General features: G+C 43.6%; 2 protein-coding genes across 2 annotated transcripts in view; one reads left to right on the top strand and one right to left on the bottom strand.

Moving 5' to 3' along the window:
* The window catches only part of fgf5 (fibroblast growth factor 5), a 14,944-nt gene extending 13,563 nt beyond the window's left edge, over positions 1–1,381 (top strand). The window contains exon 3 of the mRNA XM_029718141.1: positions 953–1,381. Coding sequence (XP_029574001.1) covers positions 953–1,327 — 375 coding nt within the window. The 3' untranslated portion in view covers positions 1,328–1,381. The remainder of the gene's footprint in view (positions 1–952) is intronic.
* Positions 1,382–15,240: 13,859 nt separating this feature from the next.
* Positions 15,241–27,605, bottom strand: part of fras1 (Fraser extracellular matrix complex subunit 1) — a 306,477-nt gene continuing 294,112 nt past the window's right edge. The window contains exons 66-69 of the mRNA XM_029718140.1: positions 21,056–21,222; positions 19,033–19,238; positions 17,320–17,466; positions 15,241–16,753 (exon numbers count right to left, since the gene is read on the bottom strand). Coding sequence (XP_029574000.1) covers positions 16,079–16,753; positions 17,320–17,466; positions 19,033–19,238; positions 21,056–21,222 — 1,195 coding nt within the window. The 3' untranslated portion in view covers positions 15,241–16,078. The remainder of the gene's footprint in view (positions 16,754–17,319; positions 17,467–19,032; positions 19,239–21,055; positions 21,223–27,605) is intronic.

Genomic DNA, 27,605 nt, shown 5'->3' with positions numbered 1-27,605 from the left:
TTAATAGTATAGTGTCACCTGTGGGCATCCTGGGGTACTACGTGTTATAATTAATAGTATAGTGCCACCTGTGGGCATACTGGGGTACTACATGTTATAATTAATAGTATAGTGTCACCTGTGGGCATACTGGGGTACTACATGTTGTAATTAATAGTATAGTGTCACCTGTGGGCTTCCTGGGGTACTACATGTTTTAATTAATAGTATAGTGTCAGCTGTGGGCATACTGGGGTACTACATGTTGTAATTAATAGTATAGTGTCACCTGTGGGCATCCTGGGGTACTACATGTTATAATTAATAGTATAGTGCCACCTGTGGGCATCCTGGGGTACTACATGTTATAATTAATAGTATAGTGTCACCTGTGGGCATACTGGGGTACTACATGTTATAATTAATAGTATAGTGCCACCTGTGGGCATACTGGGGTACTACATGTTGTAATTAATAGTATAGTGCCACCTGTGGGCATACTGGGGTACTACATGTTGTAGTTTCCCACCGAAAGGTTGTTTTTAGGCTTAGTTAGGAATGTTTTGAGATCGTTGGATCAGAAATGTCAAATCAAGTGCTCCATTTGTTTGAACCGCAGTACAGTACGTTTTTAAAAGCGTGAAGAGAAATGAACAGTAAACTAGGGTTAATAGAGCTTGTCTTTATAAGATCCTTGGTGACTGAAGGCTCTCATCTCCTAAAGAAAGTCCCAGCTCAGATGGAGAGGGGTTAGGAATGAGTTTGGACATGGATCATAGAGCAGGGGGATGTGTACGGTAATACTGTATGTGCTGGCGGGGTGCTTGTGAATGTTGAAGAATTTTACATTTGGGGAAAGTTGACATTCATTTTGTGTAACACACTTAACCCTTTTGCTCTCTGTAACATTATGTTGTGTTACATAGTAACCATTTTTCTCTCTGTAACATTATGTTTTGTTTGTGTTTTCCAGGAGCGATTCACGGACGACTGTAGGTTCTGGGAGCGTTTCCAGGAGAGCAGTTACAACACTTATGCTTCAGTGTTGCACCGGAACCACCGGACGGGACGGGACTGGTACGTGGCCCTGAACAAGAGAGGAAAATCCAAGATGGGCTCCAGCCCCAGGGTCAAATCACAGCACGTTTCCACACACTTCCTCCCCAGGCTCAATGTGCACGACCTGCAGAGCGTTCGAGGTTTCACCATCACCGACAGGATCAAAGAGAGGAGGAAAAACCAGCCGCCACTGACCAAACCGCCCTCACAACCATACGGGGATGTTAATGCAGAGACAGGGAAGAGGGTGCAGACTGTCAAGTACTGGCCCAAGTTTCGGTTTGGATAGACTGCGAAATGATGAGGGATTAGTTAATACAAACTGTATGTGCGTTATATGGATTGATAGGATGGATTACTGTCCACCATAAACATGGACATAACACCTGTTGCCCTCAACAACAACCACAACAAAAAACCGCTGAATTTTTACTTTCCGTTATTTCGAAGCATTCCAGTTGTCAATAAGTAGTGAGTTCAAAACCAAAGGGTTATAATATGCAATCATTAAGCTTTGTGATTGTATAGCTATGATGGTTACAATGGTTGGGGTTGGAAACACTTCCGAAGGTGATCCCTTTCGGCCAATTAAAAACACAACGTGCGATAACTAGTTAATATATAGTTAGAAACACAACGTGAGGTACATTACATTACCAAAAGACACCTGCTCATCGAACATCTCATTCCTAAACCATGGCCATTAATATGGAGTTGGTCCGCCTTTGCTGCTATAACAGCTGTTATAGCAGCAAAGGGGGACCAACTCCATATTAATGCCCATGATTTAGGAATGAGATGTTCGATGAGCCTTCTGGGAAGGCTTTCCACTAGATTTTGGAACATTGCTGCGGGGACTTGTTTCCATTCAGCCATAAGAGCATTAGGGAGTTCAGGCACTGATGTTGGGCGATTAGGCCTGGCTCATAGTCGGCGTTCCAATTCATCCCAAAGGTGTTCGATGGGGTTGAGGTCAGGGCTCTGTGCAGGCCAGTCAAGTTCTTCCACACCGATCTCGACAAACCATTTCCGTATGGACCTCGTTCTTTGTCGTTCTGTCGTTCTGCCCCTGAACAAGGCAGTTAACCCACTGTTCTTAGGCCGTCATTGAAAATAAGAATTTGTTCTTAACTGACTTGCCGAGTTAAATAAAGGTAAAATAAATAAATACAATTGTGCACAGGGCCATTGTCATACTGAAACAGGAAAGGGCCTTCCCCAAACCGTTGCCAAAAAGTTGGAAGCAGAGAATCGTCTAGAATGTCATTGTATGCTGTAGCGTTAAGATCTCCCTTCACTGGAACTAAGGGACCCGAACCATGAAAAACAGCCCCACACCATTATTCCTCCTCCACCAAACTTTACAGTTGGCACTATGCATTGGGGCAGGTATCGTTTTCCTGGCATCTGCCAAACCCTTATTCATCTGTTGGACTGCCAGATGATGAAGCGTGATTCATCACTCCAGAAAACGTGTTTACACTGCTCCAAAATCCAATGGAGGCGAGCTTTACACCTCTCCAGCCGATGCTTGGCATTGTGCATGGTGATCTGAGGCTTGTGTGCGGCTGCTCAGCCATGGAAACACATTTCATGAAGCTCCCGATGAACAGTTCTTGTGCTGACGTTTCTTCCAGAGGCCGTTTGGAACTCAGTAGTGAGTGTTGCAACTGAGGACAGACAATTTTTATACGCAAGTCGCTTCAGCACTCGGTGGTCCCGTTCTGTGAGCTTGTGTGGCCTAGTACTTCACAGCTGAGCCGTTGTTGCTCCTAGACGTTTCCACTTCACAATAACAGCACTTACAGTTGACCAGGGCAGCTCTAGCAGGGCAGAAATTTGACAAACTGACTTGTTGGAAAGGTGGAATCCTATGACGGTGTCACGTTGAAAGTCACTGAGCTCTTCAGTAAGGACATTCTACTGCCAATGTTTGTCTATGGAGATTACATGGTGTTGTGCTCGATTTTACACACCTGTCAACAACTGGTGTGGCTGAAATAGCCGAATCCACTAATTTGAAGGGGTGTCCACATACTGCTGTATATATAATGTAACTAGTTCACATGGTTAGAAACACAACGTGACAACTAACTAGTTGATCTTTAACAGCTGGGGGGGGGGGATCAAGCAGTAAACTGCCCATCAAAACTATCCTAGATTATAACAGCTGGCTGTCACTAGAGAACAATCCCCAACCATGACCCTGTGGCCTGAAGGATGTTCCCAGGAGGACAGTTCCATGGAGATTAAGATGCCTAGATAGTCTGACAGGCTGTGTTTTGGAGAAGGCTCAAGCCATAGGTGTATCAGATGTCAGAAAGGGAGACAGTTCGTGTGACCTAGAAGGAAAACACTGCCGAGGAGAAGGGATGCTTGTTGATGATTGGCTGGGTTCGAACCTGGGTCTCCTGTGTGCCATCAAATTGGGTTTTCTTTCTTTAGATTGAGCTAAATCTTAGGCATTGGACCAATAAAACAATCTTGTTCTACATCATATTTCATGAAGACTTTTAATTTATTTTCATGTGTGTTCACAACGAACATAATTACCGGTATTTTAGGCATCGTGACCTCAGAGTATTCAGAGTCTCTCTGCGTTTTGTTCTTATCTTCAACATTTGTTTGTTCTTTTTTATGTTTTACATTTTGTCTTTACCGGTGTACGAGAAGACTTTGTCAATCTTTTTCAGATAAGTCACAAAGATTACGTTTTCTGAAGTTTTTTTTTTATCCATGAAAATATAAACAAATAATATGTTAATGTGACTAAAGGTAATTCTATTGGTTGCTGTGTAATGTGACTAAAGGTAATTCTATTGGTTGCTGTGTAATGTGACTAAAGGTAATTCTATTGGTTGCTGTATTTGTGTACATAGCTATATTTTACCAGCAGTATTTATGAAACAAAGGATATACATTGAGAATCAATAGTTATTTTTATCAAGCTAATTCTGATTTAGGAAATGTACGCCTTTCCTACCCACTTCTCAGTAGTTGGTATTCAGACCTACCTTATGCAGGTGCGTAACGGACTTTGCAGGAGTGGTTCGCGTGCTGGATACATGTAATTCAACCTGCTGAAAACCCTCCCACTTGCTGGCCAAGAGATTTTCTTGTGGAGTTTTCATTCAATAGGGTTTTCAGTACATTTCTCTTAAGCCATCCCTTTAAATACGGAGAACCTTTAATTATACTCACTAGAGTACATGGAGAGAACGGGATCAGAATATAGGGATCAAGGAAAGAAAGCCACCTATGCATATTTGTCTCAGTTTCAGCACCAACTAGTACATTTTTAAATACTCTGATTTTGCAGATTATTTAGGCACATTTTAGGGAAGGTTTGTAATGAATCATTAAAAACGAACAGGTTTAGAGAGTCTTTATGCAAAAAATAAAATATTGATTAGTTCAAAAAAAGTGGTTTGATTCATCCTGAAAGTTGTCATATTCAAGTTCAACCAATAAAATATTGGAAGGTGAGAAAAGTGTATAGTATGAGTTGAACAGTAGTCCTATAAATGAGGTGGCAGGTAGCCTAGTGGTTAGAGCGTTGGACTTGTAACCGAAAGGTTGCAAGATCGAATCCCTGAGCTGACGAGGTAAAAAATCTGTTGTTCTGCCCCTGAACAAGGCAGTTAACCCACTGTTCCTAGACTGTCATTTTACAATGAGAGTTTGTTCTTAACTGACTTGCCTGATAAAAAATAAATTTCTCACTAATCATGGAACTTTATGACAACAGTCTAGTTGTTGTGAACCAGGTTTAACCTGCTGGTCTGGGTTTCATAATGCTTCTAATAGACTACATGTCCCAAATTACTACGTTAGTACGATCCACTAATGCTAGCATCCCTCAGGAACAACTACACAGAGGAAATAAAGGTAAATGGATATGGAATGGAATGATGCAAGCTACGTATTGAAGAAAACTAACACTAAAGTGACAGTTATAAATGCAGTTATGTTAATATTTAACATCATACAAATGTTTTAAGTAAAACGGAGAAAAGCCTGGGAATATAATCAAACCGTTTAAAAGTGCACACACCAAATCAGCAGGTTAAGCCTACGGAAGGAAGCCTGTTGGGTCTCCAAATTTCATCCACGCATATTACGAGGGCAGACAATTACAATTCGGAATAACGGCAACAGCTTTTTACATCCTACTTCAATGTGGAAAAGGTGGAGAGCCGAGCTTATGTTGCCGTTATTTCAATGTGGAAAAGGGGCGAGAATACGTCATGTTGATATGATTTTCAGTTTGCTTCCATATGACTGGTTTGATATTCGTCTACAGTGATCATAAGAATTTTTTTTACAATTTTATATTTACAATCCCCTTCTCCAAACGGATTACTAATTTACCAATCTCTTATCAATATGTCTCATTAATGTATACATTACAGTGCATGGAGAATGGTGTTATTTTTATCAACAAAAATAAATAAAGTAGATGCTTTTTTTCACTTGGAATCAGAAGGTTCGCTCGACTTTATTCATGGTTTCCTGGTGCGTAAAGGTAGTAGAATGAGGGCATTGAGCTTTATTCATGGTTTCCTGGCGCGTAAAGGTAGTAGAATGAGGGCATTAAGCTTTATTCATGGTTTCCTGGCGCGTAAAGGTAGTAGAATGAGAGCATTGAGCTTTATTCATGGTTTCCTGGTGCGTAAAGGTAGTAGAATGAGGGCATTAAGCTTTATTCATGGTTTCCTGGCGCGTAAAGGTGGTAGAATGAGGGCATTAAGCTTTATTCATGGTTTCCTGGCGCGTAAAGGTAGTAGAATGAGAGCATTGAGCTTTATTCATGGTTTCCTGGTGCGTAAAGGTAGTAGAATGAGGGCATTAAGCTTTATTCATGGTTTCCTGGCGCGTAAAGGTAGTAGAATGAGGGCATTGAGCTTTATTCATGGTTTCCTGGCGCGTAAAGGTAGTAGAATGAGGGCATTGAGCTTTATTCATGGTTTCCTGGCGCGTAAAGGTGGTAGAATGAGGGCATTAAGTCATGGTCAGAATACGGCATATCTGTAGACACACCTCCGCCACACCTCCATCTATTCTAACTCCACCCCCGAAGGAAAGAACGGGGTGAATAACGTGCTCAAGGACGAAATATGCAGAGACAGAAAAGTGCATAAAAAAGGGAAATGCATTTCCATTCATGCACGCTTAACTCGGATCGAAATCGGTCCCTATGCAAATATGTTTGTGCCTGATATGTGTTTTAGATGATGTATTGTACTGTAAATGATGAAGTGTACTGTACTGTATTGAAGTGTATTGTACTGTATTGAAGTGTATTGTACTGTATTAAAGTGTATTGTACTGTATTGTACTGTATTGAAGTTTATTGAAGTGCATTGTTTGGTATTGAAGTGTATTGTCCTGTGTTGAAGTATATTGTCCTGTATTGAAGTGTATTGAACTGTATTGAACTGTATTGAACTGTATTGAACTGTATTGACGTGTATTGTACAATATTGAACTGTATTGAAGTGTATTGAAATGTATTGAAATGTATTGTACTGTATTAAAGTGTATTGTACTGTATTGAACTGTGTTGAAGTTTATTGAAGTGTATTGTCCTGTGTTGAAGTATATTGTCCTGTATTGAAGTGTATTGTACTGTATTGAACTATATTGACGTGTATTGTACAATATTGAACTGTATTGTCCTGAATTGAAGTGTATTAAACTGTATTGTATTGAAGTGTGTGTGAATGTGGTGAAACATATCAGAAAGATGTCAGATTTTAAACATATGAGTTGAATGTGTTGTTCTGAATGATGATCAAAAAATAAATATAGTAAAATCCTTTATAAAGTCAAAGCCTCATTACTACGTAGGTATTGATTGGCTACCCCCCCCCCCCCCCCCCCCCCCGTTCCTCATCGCTCCTCAACGAGGAGGTCCAATCAACTCCGACACCACAGCTGGCTTTCGGCCATTCGCCTGCAGCCTCTTCAGGGTGGGCCAATCAGCATCTGAACGGACAGGTGTAATCAGATCGTTGAAAACGTGCGTTAGTATCCAACCCCAAATTTCAAAACGGGTGTGTTTTTCTCCGGGGGGCTTAAAAGAACAACAAAAAAATAGGTATTTCCCGACATCTGAAAATGTGAAAACGACAATGAACACACTCACACAACCACATTATGTATGAAACGGTTGATTAAACTCATCTGCATTCGCGTGATATCCATACATGGAACACATTCAGCAGGAAGGCTTAGCTTGCCTCGCCCTACTTATTACTAACCTAATAGTTTACAACCCGGGAAATGTGAACTGATACAGTCGTCAAGTCTCAAGACACACTGAGTATTGGCTATACAGGACACAGAGTATTGACTGTAAAATACACAGAGTATTGACTGTACAGGACACAGAGTATTGACTGTAAAATACACAGAGTATTGACTGTAAAATACACAGAGTATTGACTATAAAATACACAGAGTATTGACTGTAAAATCCACAGAGTATTGACTATAAAATACACAGAGTATTGGCTATAAAATACACAGAGTATTGACTGTAAAATACACAGAGTATTGACTGTACAGGACACAGAGTATTGACTGTAAAATACACAGAGTATTGACTGTAAAATACACAGAGTATTGACTATAAAATACACAGAGTATTGGCTATAAAATACACAGAGTATTGACTATAAAATACACAGAGTATTGACTGTAAAATACACAGAGTATTGACTATAAAATACACAGAGTATTGACTGTAAAATACACAGAGTATTGACTATAAATGACATTGTGAATGTCTCCTTTCCTCAATGTAAATTCTTCAACATTCACAAGCACCCCGCCAGCACATACAGTATATATATATATATATATATATATATATATCCATCTCTATACTCTTTCCTAAACTTCTCCTTTCTTTAAGACATGAGTGCCATGTAAGTGCCTTAATGTGTTTGGACACCAGGAAGAGAAAGTAGCCGAGGCAGCAGCTAATGGGAATCAATAATAAATACAAATCACCAAGGATCTTCTTCTGAGAATCCCCCAATCTCTCTGTCCTCTCTCCCAGCTATCTTAATCACTGTAGCAGTTAACTTCTTCTTCTGAGAATCCCCCAATCTATCTGTCCTCTCTCCCAGCTATCTTAATCAGTGTAGCAGTTAACTTCTTCTTCTGAGAATCCCCCAATCTGTCTGTCCTCTCTCCCAGCTATCTTAATCAGTGTAGCAGTTAACTTCTTCTTCTGAGAATCCCCCAATCTGTCTGTCCTCTCTCCCAGCTATCTTAATCAGTGTAGCAGTTAACTTCTTCTTCTGAGAATCCCCCAATCTATCTGTCCTCTCTCCCAGCTATCTCAATCAGTGAAGCAGTGCTAATCTTTCCTAAGTGGTATGCATGTTTAATCATCTACTTCTCCGTTCAAAAGAGGATTGTAATTATGTTTAACAACATAATGCCACACACACACACACACACACACACACACACACACACACACACACACACACACACACACACACACACACACACACACACACACACACACACACACACACACACACACACACACACACACACACACACACACAAGCCAACATTCACAACAATAACAAAATGGAGGCTAAACAAGATGATTTATGTCACATTTGCATGTATTACGAGACACATTAATTTGAGCTGTTTTAAGTTCGTTTAAAAGAAGAAAATACTGGGAACTGATGTACCAATGGGAAGACTTTATCAGTAGTTAACCAGGCGCACACAATTATATTCAGCAAGACTCACTGAAGCTTCTACTGCGTGCCAAACCAACAAGCTGCTCTGTTTTAAACAACACTTCTACTAAACACAACTCTCAAACAATTCACTGTTTAGACCAGCCACTGTGACTCATCTGCATAGTGTGAGGTAGATTACATCACAATGAGCATAGATTCTGTAATTAGGAAGGACTTTTAGAAGTGCTAAATGTAGTTCACGCATATGTCGAACTTGTTTCAGTTAATAAGGCAATGGCCAAGATACTAATTGTCACGATTTCCACTAGTTGTGAACTGATTGTCATATTTCCAAAAAAAGCAGGTTGGTAGTAATGCATTATTTTTATACGCTTTTTCTTTTTGTGAGGATCCCGCCCCCCCCCCCACCCTCCACATCCTCAAATCATCCGTCAACAGGAAAAAGCTTAGAAGAAGTAAAGTGCTTTGTAATCTCTGTGAAGTAGAACAGGCAAACAGCTTGAACAAGAACGCCAGAAGTTACATGTTCATAATTCATGTTCTTTATTGTTAGAATAATAATGACGGGACGAGGTTATAAAATATGAGGGTAGCTCAAGATAGAAACAAAAAAGTTAGGTGGTGCGTGACTGGCTAACAGCACAGCCATTAAACACATTCAGAGTCATATAGCGTGTGGGAAAATTCAACACGATGATAAAAGACAGCCAAGAAGTCACAGTGCTGTGTACCAATCGCATGAGAGAGGAAGAACGATTCCCACTAAACATTCATTCTATTGAATTTACTTGGATGAATGGTTTTGACATGTGGCAGCTTTTGGCTACAGTGACTTCAGAAAGTATTCGTACTCCTTGAATTTTTTTCCACATTTTGTTGTGTTACAGCCTGAATTAAAAATAGATTACATTTAGATTGTGTGTCACTGATCTACACACAATACCCCATAATGTCAAAGTTGAAAGCAACAAAAAAAATAAAAAATAAAAGCTGAAATGTCTTGACTCAGTAAGTATTCAAACCCTTTGTTTTGACAAACATAAATAAGTTCAGGAGTAAAAATGTGCTTAACAAGTCACATAATAAGTTACATGGACTCACTCTGTGTGCAATAATAGTGTTGAACATGATTTTTGAATGACTACCTCATCTCTGTACCCCGCACATATAATTATCTGTAAGGTCCCTCAGTCGAGCAGGGAATTTCAAACACAGATTCAACCACAAAGACCAGGGAGGTTTTCCAATGCCTCAGAAAGAAGGGCATCTATTGGTAGATGGGTAAAAAGAAAAGCAGATATTGAATATCCCTTTGAGCATGGTGAAGTTATTAATTACACTTTGGATGGTGTATCAATACACCCAGTCACTACAAAGATAGAGGCGTCCTTCCTAACTCAGTTGATGGAGAGGAAGGAAACCGCTCAGGGATTTCACCATGAGGCCAATGATGACTTTAAAACAGCTACAGAGTTTAAGGGCTGTGATTGGAGAAAACTGAGGATGGATTAACAACATTGCAGTTACTCCACAATACTAACCTAAATGACAGAGTAAAAAGAAGGAAACCTGTACAGAAATGTGCAACAAGGCACTAAAGTAACACTGCAAAACACATGACAAAGAAATAAACTTTTTGTCCTGAATACAAAGCGTTATGTTTAGGGCAAGTCCAACACAACACATCACTGAGTACCACTCTTCATATTTTTAGGCATGGTGGTGGCTGCATCATGTTATCGGTATGCTTGTCATCGTTAAGGACTAGGAATTGTTTTAGGATAAAAAGATAAGGAAGCGAGCTAAGCACAGGCAAAATCCTAGAAGAAAACTTGGTTCAGTCTGCTTTCCACCAGCCACTTGGAGACAAATCCACTTTTCAGCAGGACAGTAACCTAAAATGCAAGGCCAATTATACACTGGAGTTACTTACCAAGATGACATTGATGTTCCAGAGTGACCTAGTTACAGTTTTGACTTAAAAATCAACTTTAAAATCTATGGCAAGACTTGAAAATGTCTGTCTAGCAATGATCAACAACCAACTTGACAGAGGTTGAACATTTGTATTTTATTTTGTATAGATCGTTGACAAAAGACAATAAAATCAATTTTAATCTGACTTTGTAACACACAAAAAAATGTGTAACAACTCAATAGGTGTGAATACTTTCTGAAGGCATATGTATATGTTTCATGATATTTCCATGAATCCTTACATCAAGTTTGCCGATTCTTAGTTCTCTACCGGCCTGGTTACAGTTACCCTGTTAGTTGACTGACAGTTGCAGCAGGGCCCTTATGAGGAGGCCTCTCCTGAGTGAATGACGACCTCTAGTGGGGAATTTTGAAATTGCATGTTGAGTGTAAATAGTCTGCTTTAAAGGGGCAGTCTGCAGTTCAAACAAAACAAAGTGGACACTCCCCCTCCACTGTTTCACAAACAGGGGTAGTAAAGCAAGTTTATATTTTAGGATTCTGAAAGGGGTACAACGGCTGAACTAAGCTCATGAAGCATTTCTAAGTTGTATTCTTCAGGAATCAATGGGTATGTAATTCAATTGTCTAAAAGTTGTTGTAGAAATCGCAGATTGAACCCTTCAAATGCCAAAGATCTCTGTGCCTTTAAAGGACACATTACAGAACATGTTGGAAACAGTCTTGTGTTTATTACCAAATGGTATTCAGAAATGTTTTTTTTTATTTTATTGATATACGTTCAAATAAGTTCATGAAAATACAGCACACTGACTGTATCAAACACCAGGAAACAGAGAGAAAAGATAGAACAAATATTACAACAAATATTATGGCTGAACTCAAATGTGCTGCTTGATAAAATACCTGTATTTATGGGAAAGATGTTTGAAAATGGTATTTTGTTCTTAAATTATATTGTAAATTGTAATGGTAAAGTTATGTCCTTCATGGAGTTATCAGAATTGTACGGGAAAGTCTGCTCAATCCAAGAGTACAGCATTTGATTACAATTGATTGCAATTAATTACAGCATTAGACCAGAAATGGAGAAGGCAGGTGGCAGTGGGAGGAGGTAGGAAACTGGTCTGTCTGCCCAATATAAAGGATCAAAACTGGTGGAGGAATAAAAATAGCATAAATAGGAAAGTATACCAGTTTCATTTGAGGACCAGGATGTTGACAACTGTGCCATACAGATTGCAAAATAGTTGGGAAGAGATTTTTGATGTACCGATTCCATGGTACAGGAGTGGTACGCCCATTAAAACTGAGGTGGCCTACCTCTCGACTATCTATTTGTACACTGTAGATATAGAACATGTTGTTTGCTTTATGTATAATTTTTACAGCGATATCTTAATAAGATTGTTATGAGTGTATTTATATTCAGAAGATATTGTATTATCAATGTACACATCATGATACACCACTAGTAGTATCTCACCCATAAAGTTGCCATTTCAACAGTGATGTGGACTGGTGCTGTCCCGTGTCTGGGGAGATCAAAACAACATGAAATACTTCTTGACTCCATAGGACTTTACAGTGACAGAGAACAGGAAGCATTCAGTCAATGAGATCGAATAACATTTGTCAAAAGGATAGGAGATCAAAAGCTCTAGTCAGGTCGATCTCAGCCGTCAGGTCGATCTCAGCGGTTGTGACTTTTAAACCTTCACTGGAATTCTTACAAAACTACAGAGAACACCGAAAATCAATCAACTGCCAAGGAATTAACAATTAAGTGTCTGTGTGTTTCAATGTTTTTAATCACTAAAAAGGCACCAAAATACAGGCATCATATTAATAGCATTGGAATTATTTCCACAAATGATAGCACCAAAATCAATGTCATCACCCCAACTTCCCAATGTGTTTTTGTTGTTGTTGAGAGGCACACCGTTCTATGACAGAGAGACAGAGAGAGAGACAGAGAGAGAGAGAGGGACAGAGAGAGAGACAGAGAGAGACAGAGAGACAGAGAGACAGAGACAGAGAGAGACAGAGACAGAGACAGAGAGAGAGACAGAGAGAGAGAGGGACAGAGAGAGACAGAGAGACAGAGGGACAGAGAGAGACAGAGACAGAGAGAGAGAGAGAGAGAGAGAGAGAGAGAGACAGAGAGACAGAGAGGACAGAGAAGAGACAGCGACAGAGAGGAGAGGACAGAGAGAAGAGGAGAGAGAGAGGGAGACAGAGAGACAGAGACAGAGACAGAGAGAGGACAGAAGCAGAGAGAGGCACAGAGAGAGAGAGAGAGAGAGGGAGAGGAGAGAGAAAGAGGGGACAGAGAGAGAGGAGCGAGACAGAGCGAGAGAGAGAGACAGAGAGATAGAGAGAGACAGAGGAGAGAGACAGAGGAGACAGAGACAGAGAGAGACAAGAGACAGAGAGCGAGAGGAGAGGATGGAGAGAGCGAGTGCTGCTGAGAAGAGAGGCGAGAGAGAGGAAAAAAGGAGAGGAGAGAGGAGAGAGAGAGAGAGAGAGACAGAGAGAGAGAAGAGACGAGAGAGAGAGACACAGAGAGAGAGAGAGAGAGAGACCGAGAGATAGAGAGAGAGACAGAGAGAGAGAGACAGAGAGAGAGACAGAGAGAGAGACAGAGAGAGAGACAGAGAGATAGAGACAGAGCGAGAGATAGAGAGAGACAGAGAGAGAGAGACAGAGAGAGAGAGACAGAGAGAGAGACAGAGAGAGAGACAGAGAGAGACAGAGCTATTGACAAATCAATACGCAACAAAATGGTTTTCTGCAGAACATTCTGCATTTACACATGCAGCCCAATTCTGATATTTATTTTCCTACTAACTTGTCAATCATATCAGATCTTTTCACATCAGATCTTTTTTTTCAGAGCTGAACTAATTGTTCAAAACACCAATTAGTGGGGGGGAAGAAAAAAAAGATCAGAATTGGGCTGGCTGTGTAAACGCAGCCTACAGTACGTGCTTTTAGGCGTTGTGCTGAAGTAGTTATCCGTCACAATCAACCAATCGATTGGTCATGTCGTAACACTTCCATACACACACACCACAAATGTTGTTTGTGTTAAATTAAAACAAGGCAGCTGTCATTCTTACAGACGATGGCAAATTTACTAGGTTGGCCATGCATACAGTAGTACATGATATGGGCTAATAATATGGTAATAATATGGTAATAATATGGTAATAATATGGTAATAATACATACTGTAGTATAATCATCATCAGTGACTACATCCCTAATAGCATCCTATTCCCTATATAGGGCTCTGGACAGAAGTTATGCACTATATAGGGAATCGGGTGCTATTTGGAATACATCCATAGTGTTGTGGTGAGATTGAACATTCAAATAATATAACTGAGGCAATTCTGGGTCTTTTGGCAGAATGAAGGCAAGGCATAAAAACGTAGACACACGTGTTGTATAAAATACTACAAGTTATCCAATAAATGTTAAAATGTAAAAAAAATAATAACAAGAAATCCATTCTGTTACACTGTAGAAGTAATTATAAGGCTAGAGTTGCATCCAAGGGGAGTGGGAGCTTCAACACAGAACTAGAATGAGTAGAACAGACCTCCCCATTCAAGTCAATGATGCCACGATGGTTGGCGATTCTATTCCCATGGGTATCAACCTATCTAGGCTATATAATCTACGGTAGTAGTATTCAAAGTGCAAACAGTAGATTAAAAACAAAAAAACAAAAAAAAAACACGTTTTCTCGTCCTCTTAATTGGGTGGATATTACAATCATTCACCGATGGAATTCCACTTTTTACCCTTTGACCTACTTGCATGAGACAGTACAACATGTAATGGCACTAATGGAAAGCTAAATAAAAGTTAAAGAAAATAAAGAAAATTACAAATAAAAAAGCTGTTGAGGTATTGTCTAAAAGATGAAAACACACTAGACTATTAGTAGGCTGAATCTCCACGGGCAGAGAACCGGGTTTGAAGAGAGAGAGAGAGAGGGAGGAGAGAGAGAGAGAGAGTCTTCATGTAGTATTAATTGCACTTGAATATACACTGTGTTTACCAAACATTAGGAACACCTGCTCTTTCCATGACATAGACTGACCTGGTGAATACAGGGGAAAGCTATGATCCCTTATTGATGTCACTGATGTTAAATCCACTTCAATCAGTGTAGATGAAAGGGGAGGAGACAGGTTAAAGAAGGATTTTTACGCCTTGAGACATTTGAGACATGGATTGTGTCGTGTATGTGTGCCATTCAGTAGATAAATGGGCAAGACATAATATTTAAGTGCCTTTGAACGGGGGTATGGTAGAAGGAGCAAGGCGCACTGGTTTGAGTGTGTCAAGAACTGCAACGCTGCTGGATTTTAGATGCTCAACAGTATCCCGTATGTATCAAGAATGGTCCACCACCCAAAGGACATCCAGCCATGTTGGAGTCAACATGGTCCAGCATCCCTGTGGAACGCTTTTGAAACCTTGTAGAGTCCATTCCCCAACAAATTGAGGCTGTTCTGAGGGCAAAAGGGAGTGACATTCATTAGGAAGGTGTTCCCTAATGTTTTCTACACTCAGTGTACATAATAAACACACTGCTATTTCAGCTGTGGACAATAGAACATAACACACTATAGGCCTGAATCCTAACAATCGTTCTATGAATTGACTGCGTGATGAATGAAAGTGGAGTTAGGATTGGGGGCATTAGTGTGTTTAATACTTTCATAGCGGTCATATTGTGGCAATGAAATTATGAGGCAGAGATATATCTGAACTATTTAAACTATTCAAGACAAGCTGCAGCAAAAGTCCCTGAGCTACCTAGCGTACATTGATCATTTTGGCGTTGTTGTTATAAAGCGAAAACAAGGCAGCAGATTTCCCCTGACTGATTCCAAAGTCTCTGGACGTCATCCAACGATGACGATTAATTTAAAAAAAAATGAGGAAAAACTGAATCCTGTTTTATGCAATAGTTCACTCATTTCTCTATTCCTGAGGTAGCCCAGGTGTGAAATGATTTGAATAAATGCTGCATAGCTGGCCGTCAAAAACACACGTAGCTTTTTTTAAAAAAAATTTATCTCACATTATGGTCGTATAAAAATACATTAGCGAACAATATATTATTCCAGAACTCTAAACAAGATTTATTTTAGATTTGTCATGAAATACTCCTTAACTTCAGGATATTTTTCACAATGTTTCCCCTTGAATAGGTGGAGTGTAGAACTGCTAATTCTACTGGTTTAAACTGACACGTTGAGGAGGAAGACCAGGTTCTTACTTTTGTCGCCCTGTCTAGAAAAATAATCTAGCTAGGGGAAACATCGGAGGGAGGCGGGAGATCCTCAGACCTCAGTGCCGTCGTTGTCGTTGTGGAGCTTGACCTCCAAGTTGACCTGCTTGACCTTCGCCGCTCCGTTGACCTTTGCCCCTCCGTTGACCTTAGAGTTGACGTTGTCGTGATTCCGGTTGATGTTGAGGTTGATGTTCCTGACTGTACAGTGTTTGGAGCTGAAATTCTTCTCCAGGGTCTTCTCTAGATACACCTCTACCTTAGTGTTCAGAGGATACTCCTCCGCCATCTTGGACGGCTTCTTTCCAGCCGACCGTCGGCACTTCCTGAAGAGTAAAAAGGAACCCAGCAGGACGAGGACCAGCAGGGTCAGCGCAGCCACACCCCCGCCCATAGACCCTCCCATCTGGGGGTTAAATGTGGAGGCAGCGGGGACCTCGAGTCGGAGAATCTTCATGTTGGTTCCGTTCTTCGTCTGGTCGCCCTCGTTATCATAGATCAGAGACTCGTCGAGGGTGAGATGCCCGCTTTGGTCCACCAGGTCCCGGCGAGCGCGGCTGTAGCTGATGCTTTGGCTCAGGAGATTGGTCAGGTCCCTGCGAGCCCGGCCCATGTCGCTGCTGTGGGCAAGCTGATGGGTCAGAGAACGCTGGATCCTAGGGCCGGAGATGGACTCTGGACCAATCACATAAATCACCTGCAGGTACCACTGATGCCCCGCCTCCACCTGTCAATCAAGAGAGAGAGAGTTAAAGAGATTATCCGGTACTTTTGTATACTTTTTAGCAAGTAGTTCTGAAAGTAGCGCTGACGAGCCAAAAGTGGTCCCCAAAAATTGCGTGGTACATCACATATGTACACCACTTCATTGCTCTCTCTCTCGCTTGCTCTGAAGCTCATTGGCTAGAACTCAAGTTTGCTAGGAGGCTGGCCCAAGTGGAGGAAAATGTAGGGAGAATGGCGCAGAACAGCTTCCAGAAAAACAGTCGCTTTCAAACTAGGGATTTTGTGTGACTAATTGAGGTAAGACAACAATTCTGCTAATAAATTATGTATGTATGACCTACACATTGATACATTCAGCCTAAAAGTGTGAGGTTTAAAACATACTTGGTAGTCGCCAAAGTTACAGCGCATATCAGATCAATTAATGGTTTTATCACTATGAAAGTTAACCCTCAAAACTGACGAAGACCTTTTTGAAGAGTATGTACATTACACATTTATAACTCATACATATTATCATTTAATAAATTATGATGGTTCAGTTTATAAGTCTTGGCCTTCACTGACCTTGTACAGGGCATCAACCTTCATGGTAAAACCATCAACACCAGGCATGGCTGTCATGATCAGTAGTTCGGTTATATCCGACGCAAAGTTGGCCTCGAAGGGAACGTCATGGAAGAACCTGTCACAGACTTCAGGCTGCTTCCGATCCTGCAGGAGAAACGTTACAACAACGCTGTCATTACCGATCCGCACCGTATATCAAACATTAGCATACATGCTAACAGTATCTACATCTATACCGTTTAAACACTAGCATACATGTTAACATACATGCTAACAGTATCTACATCTATACCGTATGAACACTAGCATACATGTTAACATACATGCTAACAGTATCTACATCTATACCGTATAAACACTAGCATACATGTTAACATACATGCTAACAGTATCTACATCTATACCGTATAAACACTAGCATACATGTTAACATACATGCTAACAGTATCTACATCTATACCGTATGAACACTAGCATACATGTTAACATACATGCTAACAGTATCTACATCTATACCGTATAAACACTAGCATACATGTTAACATACATGCTAACAGTATCTACATCTATACCGTATGAACACTAGCATACATGTTAACATACATGCTAACAGTATCTACATCTATACCGTATAAACACTAGCATACATGTTAACATACATGCTAACAGTATCTACATCTATACCGTATGAACACTAGCATACATGTTAACATACATGCTAACAGTATCTACATCTATACCGTATAAACACTGCATACATGTTAACATACATGCTAACAGTATCTACATCTATACCATATGAACACTAGCATACATGTTAACATACATGCTAACAGTATCTACATCTATACCGTATAAACACTAGCATACATGTTAACATACATGCTAACAGTATCTACATCTATACCGTATAAACACTAGCATACATGCTAACATACATGCTAACAGTATCTACATCTATACCGTATAAACACTAGCATACATGTTAACATACATGCTAACAGTATCTACATCTATACCGTATAAACACTAGCATACATGCTAACATACATGCTAACAGGGTTGTCTAACTGCTGGATAAAAGCAGTTACATCGGCTATGGATGTGGAATATACAATTGTTGTTTAAATCTCAAAAGTTGTTTCAGTAAACTTGTAGTTTCCAGCATTCATAACAGAAGCCTACTCCCACTATTGTAAACATTAGCGTAAACAATCCAACACTACGATACCAGTGCCCTGACTCGCACAACAATAAGATTCCTCCTATTTGAATAGCTCACAGTCTTTGAATATATCTCTTAAAACTATGACTACACACCGAGACAGGTGAAAAGACCAGTTTGTCAGATCACATGGGTGGCGGTGACATAGCACAGACAAATCAAAAGCCTTGCCTAGCAACGCCTCGGTCGTGGGTTCAAGTTGCAGAGAGACAACGTACTAACAATGTATGCACTCTGTAATACAAGTCAGTTTGGATAAAGGCGTCTGCTAAATGGGATATGTGGAATCGACAAGCAGCGGCACTTCAGGTTGTCTTCATTGCAAACACACTGAACAGATTATCAGAGCGCATTTCACTAACCACAAAAAATATAATATAACATTCTTCTGATATACGCTGAGCGAGTGCAAAATAGACAACATAGAACAATAGTACACCAATATTAGAGGACAATGGAAGTTAAATAACAGGAGCCACCCATACCAGGATCAGGAACCTGTGTTTGAGGTGTTTGTTGGGCTGGATGCATCCGTACTGAGGGCCCTCGTTGTACAGAGTCCCTGTGGGGTCGAAGAAAGGCACGTATCCATCTCGTCCCGTACACAGGTACACCTTCTCCAGCTGCAGCTTGTAGGCTGCATTCAGGTTCTGCTCCGGGTTCCACAGCACCCTGCCGTACAGCGTCTGGCCTGTAGGGGCAGCAGAGAGATGCTAGGTTAGGTGATACATAAGGTTTATTATATAATGTGATACAGATTGGCAAAAATGCATTACATACAACAGGCAATATATATGGCCCAACACTGTAACCGCTAAGCTTCCTGCCTAATATTTAATATATATTTCAGTAAATGTATTGTATGTATTGAATACATTTCTGTGTATATATATATATACATATAGAAATGTATTCAATACACACAATACATTTACTGAAATATATATTAAATATTAGGCAGGAAGCTTAGCGCTTACAGTGTTGGGCCAGTAACCAAATTGCAGTATATATTACATATTAAGCAGGAAGCTTAGCGCTTACAGTGTTGGGCCAGTAAACCAACTGAAATATATATTAAATATCAGGCAGGTAGCCTAGCGATTAAAGTGTTGGGACAGTAAACAAACTGCAATATATATTAAATATCAGGCAGGTAGCCTAGCGATTAAAGTGTTGGGACAGTAAACAAACTGCAATATATATTAAATATCAGGCAGGTAGCCTAGCGATTAAAGTGTTGGGACAGTAAACAAACCGCAATATATATTAAATATCAGGCAGGTAGCCTAGCGATTAAAGTGTTGGGACAGTAAACAAACTGCAATATATATTAAATATCAGGCAGGTAGCCTAGCGGCTAAAGTGTTGGGACAGTAACCGAAAGGTCACTGGTTAGAATACCCGAGTCAACAAGGTGAAAAATCTGTCAATGAGCCCTTGAGCAAGACACTAACAACCCTAACTTGCTCTAGGGACGCAGTACCACTACAGTATGGCTGACCCTGTAAAACAACACATTTCACTGCACCTATCATACTACTATGGCTGACCCTGTAAAACAACACATTTCACTGCACCTATCATACTACTATGGCTGACCCTGTAAAACAACACCTATCATACTACTATGACTGACCCTGTAAAACAACACCTATCATACTACTATGGCTGACCCTGTACAACAACACCTATCATACTACTATGGCTGACCCTGTACAACAACACCTATCATACTACTATGGCTGACCCTGTAAAACAACACATTACACTGCACCTATCATACTACTATGGCTGACCCTGTACAACAACACCTATCATAATACTATGACTGACCCTGTACAACAACACCTATCATACTACTATGGCTGACCCTGTAAAACAACACCTATCATACTACTATGGCTGACCCTGTACAACAACACCTATCATACTACTATGGCTGACCCTGTAAAACAACACCTATCATACTACTATGACTGACCCTGTAAAACAACACCTATCATACTAATATGGCTGACCCTGTAAAACAACACATTACACTGCAGCTATCATACTACTATGACTGACCCTGTAAAACAACACCTATCATACTACTATGGCTGACCCTGTACAACAACACCTATCATACTACTATGGCTGACCCTGTAAAACAACACATTACACTGCAGCTATCATACTACTATGACTGACCCTGTAAAACAACACCTATCATACTACTATGGCTGACCCTGTACAACAACACCTATCATTCTACTATGGCTGACCCTGTACAACAACACCTATCATACTACTATGGCTGACCCTGTAAAACAACACATTACACTGTACCTGTCCAGTGTATGTGACAATAAAACATCTATTATCTATTACATCTGAAAAAAGTCAAGCTAAACTGAAAGCCACATATGACATTGACATAAATCACTTTATGTTTCAATGAGTAAGTTTTCTCAGACTTTAAGATCCCACTTTGAGTTTGCCCAGTGATGTGTGGAACAGTCATTGTACCCATAGAGAAGGTTCCCTTGTAGTCCATCTCAGCCATGGACATGTCGGAGATGGCCGGGTCCATCATGAACACCTTCTCATTGTTGCACAGCTGAAACTCAGTGTTGAGGGAGTATACCACTGGGACTGGCCGGTTGGTCTGCTGGAAGGCTATAGGTAACTGGAACCTGTGGGGGAGGGAGAGAGGGGAGGCAGGTTGGTCTGCTGGAAGGCTATAGGTATCTGGAACCTGTGGGGGAGGGAGGGAGGGTTGGTCTGCTGGAAGGCTATAGGTAACTGGAACCTGAGGGGGAGGGAGGGAAGGCAGGTTGGTCTGCTGGAAGGCTATAGGTAACTGGAACCTGAGGGGGAGGGAGGGAGGGTTGGTCTGCTGGAAGGCTATAGGTAACTGGAACCTGAGGGGGAGGGAGGGAGGGAGGGCAGGTTGATCTGCTGGAAGGCTATAGGTAACTGGAACCTGAGAGGGAGGGAGGGAGGGGAGGCAGGTTGGTCTGCTGGAAGGCTATAGGTAACTGGAACCTGTGGGGGAGGGAGGGAGGGCAGGTTGGTCTGCTGGAAGGCTATAGGTAACTGGAACCTGAGAGGGAGGGAGGGAGGGGAGGCAGGTTGGTCTGCTGGAAGGCTATAGGTAACTGGAACCTGTGGGGGAGGGAGGGAGGGAAGGCAGGTTGGTCTGCTGGAAGGCTATAGGTAACTGGAACCTGAGGGGGAGGGAGGGAGGGGAGGCAGGTTGGTCTGCTGGAAGGCTATAGGTAACTGGAACCTGAGAGGGAGGGAGGGAGGGAGGGCAGGTTGGTCTGCTGGAAGGCTATAGGTAACTGGAACCTGAGGGGGAGGGAGGGAGGGTTGGTCTGCTGGAAGGCTATAGGTAACTGGAACCTGTGGGGGAGGGTGGGAGGGAGGGCAGGTTGGTCTGCTGGAAGGCTATAGGTAACTGGAACCTGTGGGGGAGGGAGGGAGGGAGGGCAGGTTGGTCTGCTGGAAGGCTATAGGTAACTGGAACCTGAGGGGGAGGGAGGGTTGGTCTGCTGGAAGGCTATAGGTAACTGGAACCTGAGGGGGAGGGAGGCAGGTTGGTCTGCTGGAAGGCTATAGGTAACTGGAACCTGTGGGGGAGGGAGGGAGGGCAGGTTGGTCTGCTGGAAGGCTATAGGTAACTGGAACCTGTGGGGGAGGGAGGGAGGGGAGGCAGGTTGGTCTGCTGGAAGGCTATAGGTAACTGGAACCTGTGGGGGAGGGAGGGAGGGAGGGCAGGTTGGTCTGCTGGAAGGCTATAGGTAACTGGAACCTGTGGGGGAGGGAGGGAGGGAGGGCAGGTTGGTCTGCTGGAAGGCTATAGGTAACTGGAACCTGAGGGGGAGGGAGGCAGGTTGGTCTGCTGGAAGGCTATAGGTAACTGGAACCTGAGGGGGAGGGAGGGAGGGCGGGTTGGTCTGCTGGAAGGCTATAGGTAACTGGAACCTGAGGGGGAGGGAGGGAGGGTTGGTCTGCTGGAAGGCTATAGGTAACTGGAACCTGTGTGGGAGGGAGGGAGGGGAGGCAGGTTGGTCTGCTGGAAGGCTATAGGTAACTGGAACCTGTGGGGGAGGGAGGGAGGGCCAGTTGGTCTGCTGGAAGGCTATAGGTAACTGGAACCTGTGGGGGAGGGAGGGAGGGTTGGTCTGCTGGAAGGCTATAGGTAACTGGAACCTGTGGGGGAGGGAGGGAGGGCAGGTTGGTCTGCTGAAAGGCTATAGGTAACTGGAACCTGTGGGGGAGGGAGGGAGGGCAGGTTGGTCTGCTGGAAGGCTATAGGTAACTGGAACCTGAGGGGGAGGGAAAGTTTGTCTGCTGGAAGGCTATAGGTAACTGGAACCTGAGGGGGAGGGAGGGTTGGTCTGCTGGAAGGCTATAGGTAACTGGAACCTGAGGGGGAGGGAGGCAGGTTGGTCTGCTGGAAGGCTATAGGTAACTGGAACCTGAGGGGGAGGGAGGGAAGGCAGGTTGGTCTGCTGGAAGGCTATAGGTAACTGGAACCTGAGGGGGAGGGAGGGAGGGTTGGTCTGCTGGAAGGCTATAGGTAACTGGAACCTGAGAGGGAGGGAGGGAGGGAGGGCAGGTTGGTCTGCTGGAAGGCTATAGGTAACTGGAACCTGTGGGGGAGGGCGGGAGGGAGGGCAGGTTGGTCTGCTGGAAGGCTATAGGTAACTGGAACCTGTGGGGGAGGGAGGGAGGGAGGGCAGGTTGGTCTGCTGGAAGGCTATAGGTAACTGGAACCTGAGGGGGAGGGAGGGTTGGTCTGCTGGAAGGCTATAGGTAACTGGAACCTGAGGGGGAGGGAGGCAGGTTATAGGTAACTGGAACCTGTGGGGGAGGAAGGGAGGGAGGGCAGGTTGGTCTGCTGGAAGGCTATAGGTATCTGGAACCTGAGGGGGAGGGAGGGAGGGGAGGCAGGTTGGTCTGCTGGAAAACTATAGGTAACTGGAACCTGAGAGGGAGGGAGGGAGGGAAGGCAGGTTGGTCTGCTGGAAGGCTATAGGTAACTGGAACCTGTGGGGGAGGGAGGGAGGGAGGGCAGTTTGGTCTACTGGAAGGCTATAGGTAACTGGAACCTGAGAGGGAGGGAGGGAAGGCAGGTTGGACTGCTGGAAAACTATAGGTAACTGGAACCTGTGGGGGAGGGAGGGAGGGCAGGTTGGTCTGCTGGAAGGCTATAGGTAACTGGAACCTGTGGGGGAGGGCGGGAGGGAGGGCAGGTTGGTCTGCTGGAAGGCTATAGGTAACTGGAACCTGAGTGGGAGGGAGGGAGGGAAGGCAGGTTGGTCTGCTGGAAGGCTATAGGTAACTGGAACCTGTGGGGGAGGGAGGGAGGGAGGGCAGGTTGGTCTGCTGGAAGGCTATAGGTAACTGGAACCTGAGAGGGAGGGAGGGAAGGCAGGTTGGTCTGCTGGAAGGCTATAGGTAACTGGAACCTGTGGGGGAGGGAGGGAGGGTTGTTCTGCTGGAAGGCTATAGGTAACTGGAACCTGAGGGGGAGGGAAGGAGGGAGGGCCGGTTGGTCTGCTGGAAGGCTATAGGTAACTGGAACCTGAGGGGGAGGGAGGGAGGGAGGGTTGGTCTGCTGGAAGGCTATAGGTAACTGGAACCTGAGGGGGAGGGAGGGAGGGTTGGTCTGCTGGAAGGCTATAGATAACTGGAACCTGAGGGGGAGGGAGGGAGGGTTGGTCTGCTGGAAGGCTATAGGTAACTGGAACCTGTGGGGGAGGGAGGGAGGGCAGGTTGGTCTGCTGGAAGGCTATAGGTAACTGGAACCTGGTGGGAGGCAAGCCAGTCAGTTTGCTATATGTAGAGCAGCATAACCATTCCTAGAACTCTGGTTTAAACACTCTAGTTTCAACTTATTACAGACAGAGAGCAAGCAAGGTCAATAATAAGTAAATAACAAATGTCCAAGGATGGATCCTTGAGGAACACCACAATATACACTACCGTTGAAAAGTTTGGGGTCACTTAGAAATGTCCTTGTTTTGGAAAGAAAAGCAAATTTTTTTGTCCATTAAAATAACATCAAATTGATCAGAAATAGAGTGTAGACATTGTTAATGTTGTAAATTACTATTGTAGCTGGATATGGCAGATGTTTTATGGAATATCTACATAGGTGTACAGAAGCCCATTATCAGCAACCATCACTCTGTCACACCCTGATCTGTTTCACCTGTCTTTGTAATTGTCTCCACCTCCCTCCATGTGTCGCCCATCTTCCCATTATCCCCTGTGTATTTATACCTGTGTTCTCTGTTTGTCAGTTTGTCTTGTTTGTCAAGTCAACCAGCGTTTTTGTATAAGCTCCTGCTTTATCCCCAGTTTCTCTTTTCTCGTTCTCCTGGTTTTTGACCCTTGCCTGTCGTGACCCTGTACCTGCCCGCCTGACCACTCTGCCTGCCCCTGATCCTGAGCCTGCCTGCCGTCCTGTACCATTGCCCCATCTATGGATTATCGACCTCTGCCTGACCTGACCATGAGCCTGCCAATTCCACGGGTTGTCTGGGAGACCGCCTACCATGGTGGTAACCCCACAGCTCCTCAGTGACTCAGCTGCTAGCAACTGCCGTCTCATCATTCACTCCACCTTCTCAGGAGCCACGCTTACCTCCTCTGGAACGCTTCAATGGAGAGCTGAGCACCTGCCGGGCGTTCCTAGCTCAGTGTGCCCTTGTCTTCGAGCTTCAGCCCTCCTCCTTCCCCTCGGATCGCTCCAAGATAGCCTACCTCATCATGCTGATGTCCGGGAGGTCTCTCGCCTGGGCTACTGCCGTGTGGGAACAACAGCCGGCCATATGCGCTAGTCTGGAGGGGTTTGTGGGAGAAGTGAGGAAGGTCTTTGATGCCCAGTTCTCCGGGAGAGAGGTAATCCAGCTTCGGCAGGACTCCCGCAGTGTAGCTGATTATGCGGTGAATTTCCGCACGTTGGCAGCAGAGAGTGCTTGGAATCAAGAGGCACTGTTTGATATGTTCCTGCACGGCGTCTCGGAAGAGGTCAAAGACGAGCTTGCAGCCCGGGAGTTACCTACGGAGCTCGATTCCCTCATCGCTTTGACCATCCGTATCAATGGCCGATTACGGGAACGATGGTGGCAGAGGAAATTGGATTTCACTCGCACGCCCAGGGATCCCACCTTGCCCTCCGAGTCATTCGGGAAGCTCCTGATGGTCTCGTTGCCGAGAGAACCCGAGGTTTCCCGAACTGCCCCGAGGGCTGCCGAAGACGGCCAAGTCACAGCTTCCTAAGCCTATGCCACTAGGCAGAGCTGGGCTGTTGCCAGCGGAACAGCAATACAGGATCGACATAAAGAGTTGTCTGTATTGCGGGACTCTTGGTAATTTCGTGTACTCTTGTCCTTTAAAGAAACCAGGCTCACCGGTTGGAGCAAGGACTCTGATGGGCCATATGGAGAAGGTTCCTGCTTCCCCTGCACGCACCCACCCCTTTTCATGCTATTCTGCTGTGGGTTGACCAGTCCAAATCTCTCCGGTTTTCATTGACTCTGAAGCCGATGAGAGCTTTTTGGACGCTACCCTGGGGTCCGAGCTGAACATCCCCACTCAGCCCCTCTCCATTCCGATGGACGTTAGAGCGCTGGACGGGCGCTCTATAGGCAGAGTCACCCACAACACCACTCCCGTCAACCTAAAGGAGTCAGGGAACCACAGGGAACCACATCAAGTCCCTTCTGATTCCCATGGTATTGGGATTCTCCTGGCTCCAACGACACAATCCCCTCATTAACTGGTCTACTGGTGCCATCATGGGCTGGAGCCCATTCTGCCACGCCCATTGCCTGAAGTCAGCACAACCCGCCCTGTCTTCCTTGGGGCCCGGAAGGTGCCCCGGACCTCTCCGCCATTCCTGCAGAGTACCAGGACCTCCGGGAGGTGTTCAGCAAGGACCACGTCGCTTCTGCCGCACCGACCCTATGACTGCGGGATTGACCTTCCTCCTAGCACCACGCCGCCCCGGGGACGTCTGTACTATCTGTCGGGACCGGAGACCAAGGCTATGGATACCTACATTAGGGACTCCCTAGCTGTTGGATTTATCCATCCTTCTTCCTCTACCGCCGACGCAGGGTTCTTCTTCGTGGAGAAGAAGGACAAGACCCTGCACCCGTGCATTGACTACCGGGGACTCAATGACATCACAGTTAAGAACCGTTACCCGCTACCACACTTGATACACTCCTGTGTTCCAATGGCACATTGTGTTAGCTAATCCAAGTTTATCATTTTAAAAGGCTAATTGACCATTAGAAAAGCATTTTGCAATTTTGTTAGCACAGCTGTAAACTGTTGCTCTGATTAAAGAAACACCAGTCTCAATGTCAACAGTGAAGAGGTGACTCCGGGATGCTGGTCTTCTAGGCAGAGTACCTCTGTCCAGTGTCTGTGTTCTTTTGCCTATCTTAATCTTTATTTTTATTGAGATATGGCTTTTTCTTTGCAACTTTGCCTAGAATGCCAGCATCCCGGAGTCGCCTCTTCACTGTTGACGTTGAGACTGGTGTTTTGTGGGTACTATTTAATGAAGCTGCCAGTTGAGGACTTGTGAGTTGTCTGTTTCTCAAATTAGACACTCTAATGTACTTTTCCTCTTGCTCAGTTGTGCTCAGTGGCCTCCCACTCCTCTTTCTATTCTGGTTAGAGCCAGTTTGCACTGTTCTGTGAAGGGAGTAGTGCACAACGTTGTACGAGATCTTCAGTTTCTTGGCAATTTCTCGCATGGAATAGCCTTCATTTCTCAGAACAAGAATAGACTGACGAGTTTCAGAAGAAAGCACTTTGTTTCTGGCCATTTTGAGCCTGTAATTGAACCCACCAATGCTGATGCTCCAGATACTCAACTAGTCCAAAGAAGGCCAGTTTTATTGCTTCTTTAATCAGACCAACAGTTTTCAGCTGTGCCAACATAATTGCAAAATGGTTTTCTAATGATCAATTAGCCTTTTAAAATTATAAACTTGGATTAGCCTACACAACGTGCCATTGGAACACAGGAGTGATGGTTGCTGAT

The sequence above is a fragment of the Salmo trutta genome, chromosome 27, assembly GCF_901001165.1.
Source record: "Salmo trutta chromosome 27, fSalTru1.1, whole genome shotgun sequence".
In the NCBI taxonomy this organism is placed as follows: domain Eukaryota; kingdom Metazoa; phylum Chordata; class Actinopteri; order Salmoniformes; family Salmonidae; genus Salmo; species Salmo trutta.
Note: the sequence above shows the minus strand (reverse complement) of the source record. Positions and strands in the feature narration are given on the sequence as shown.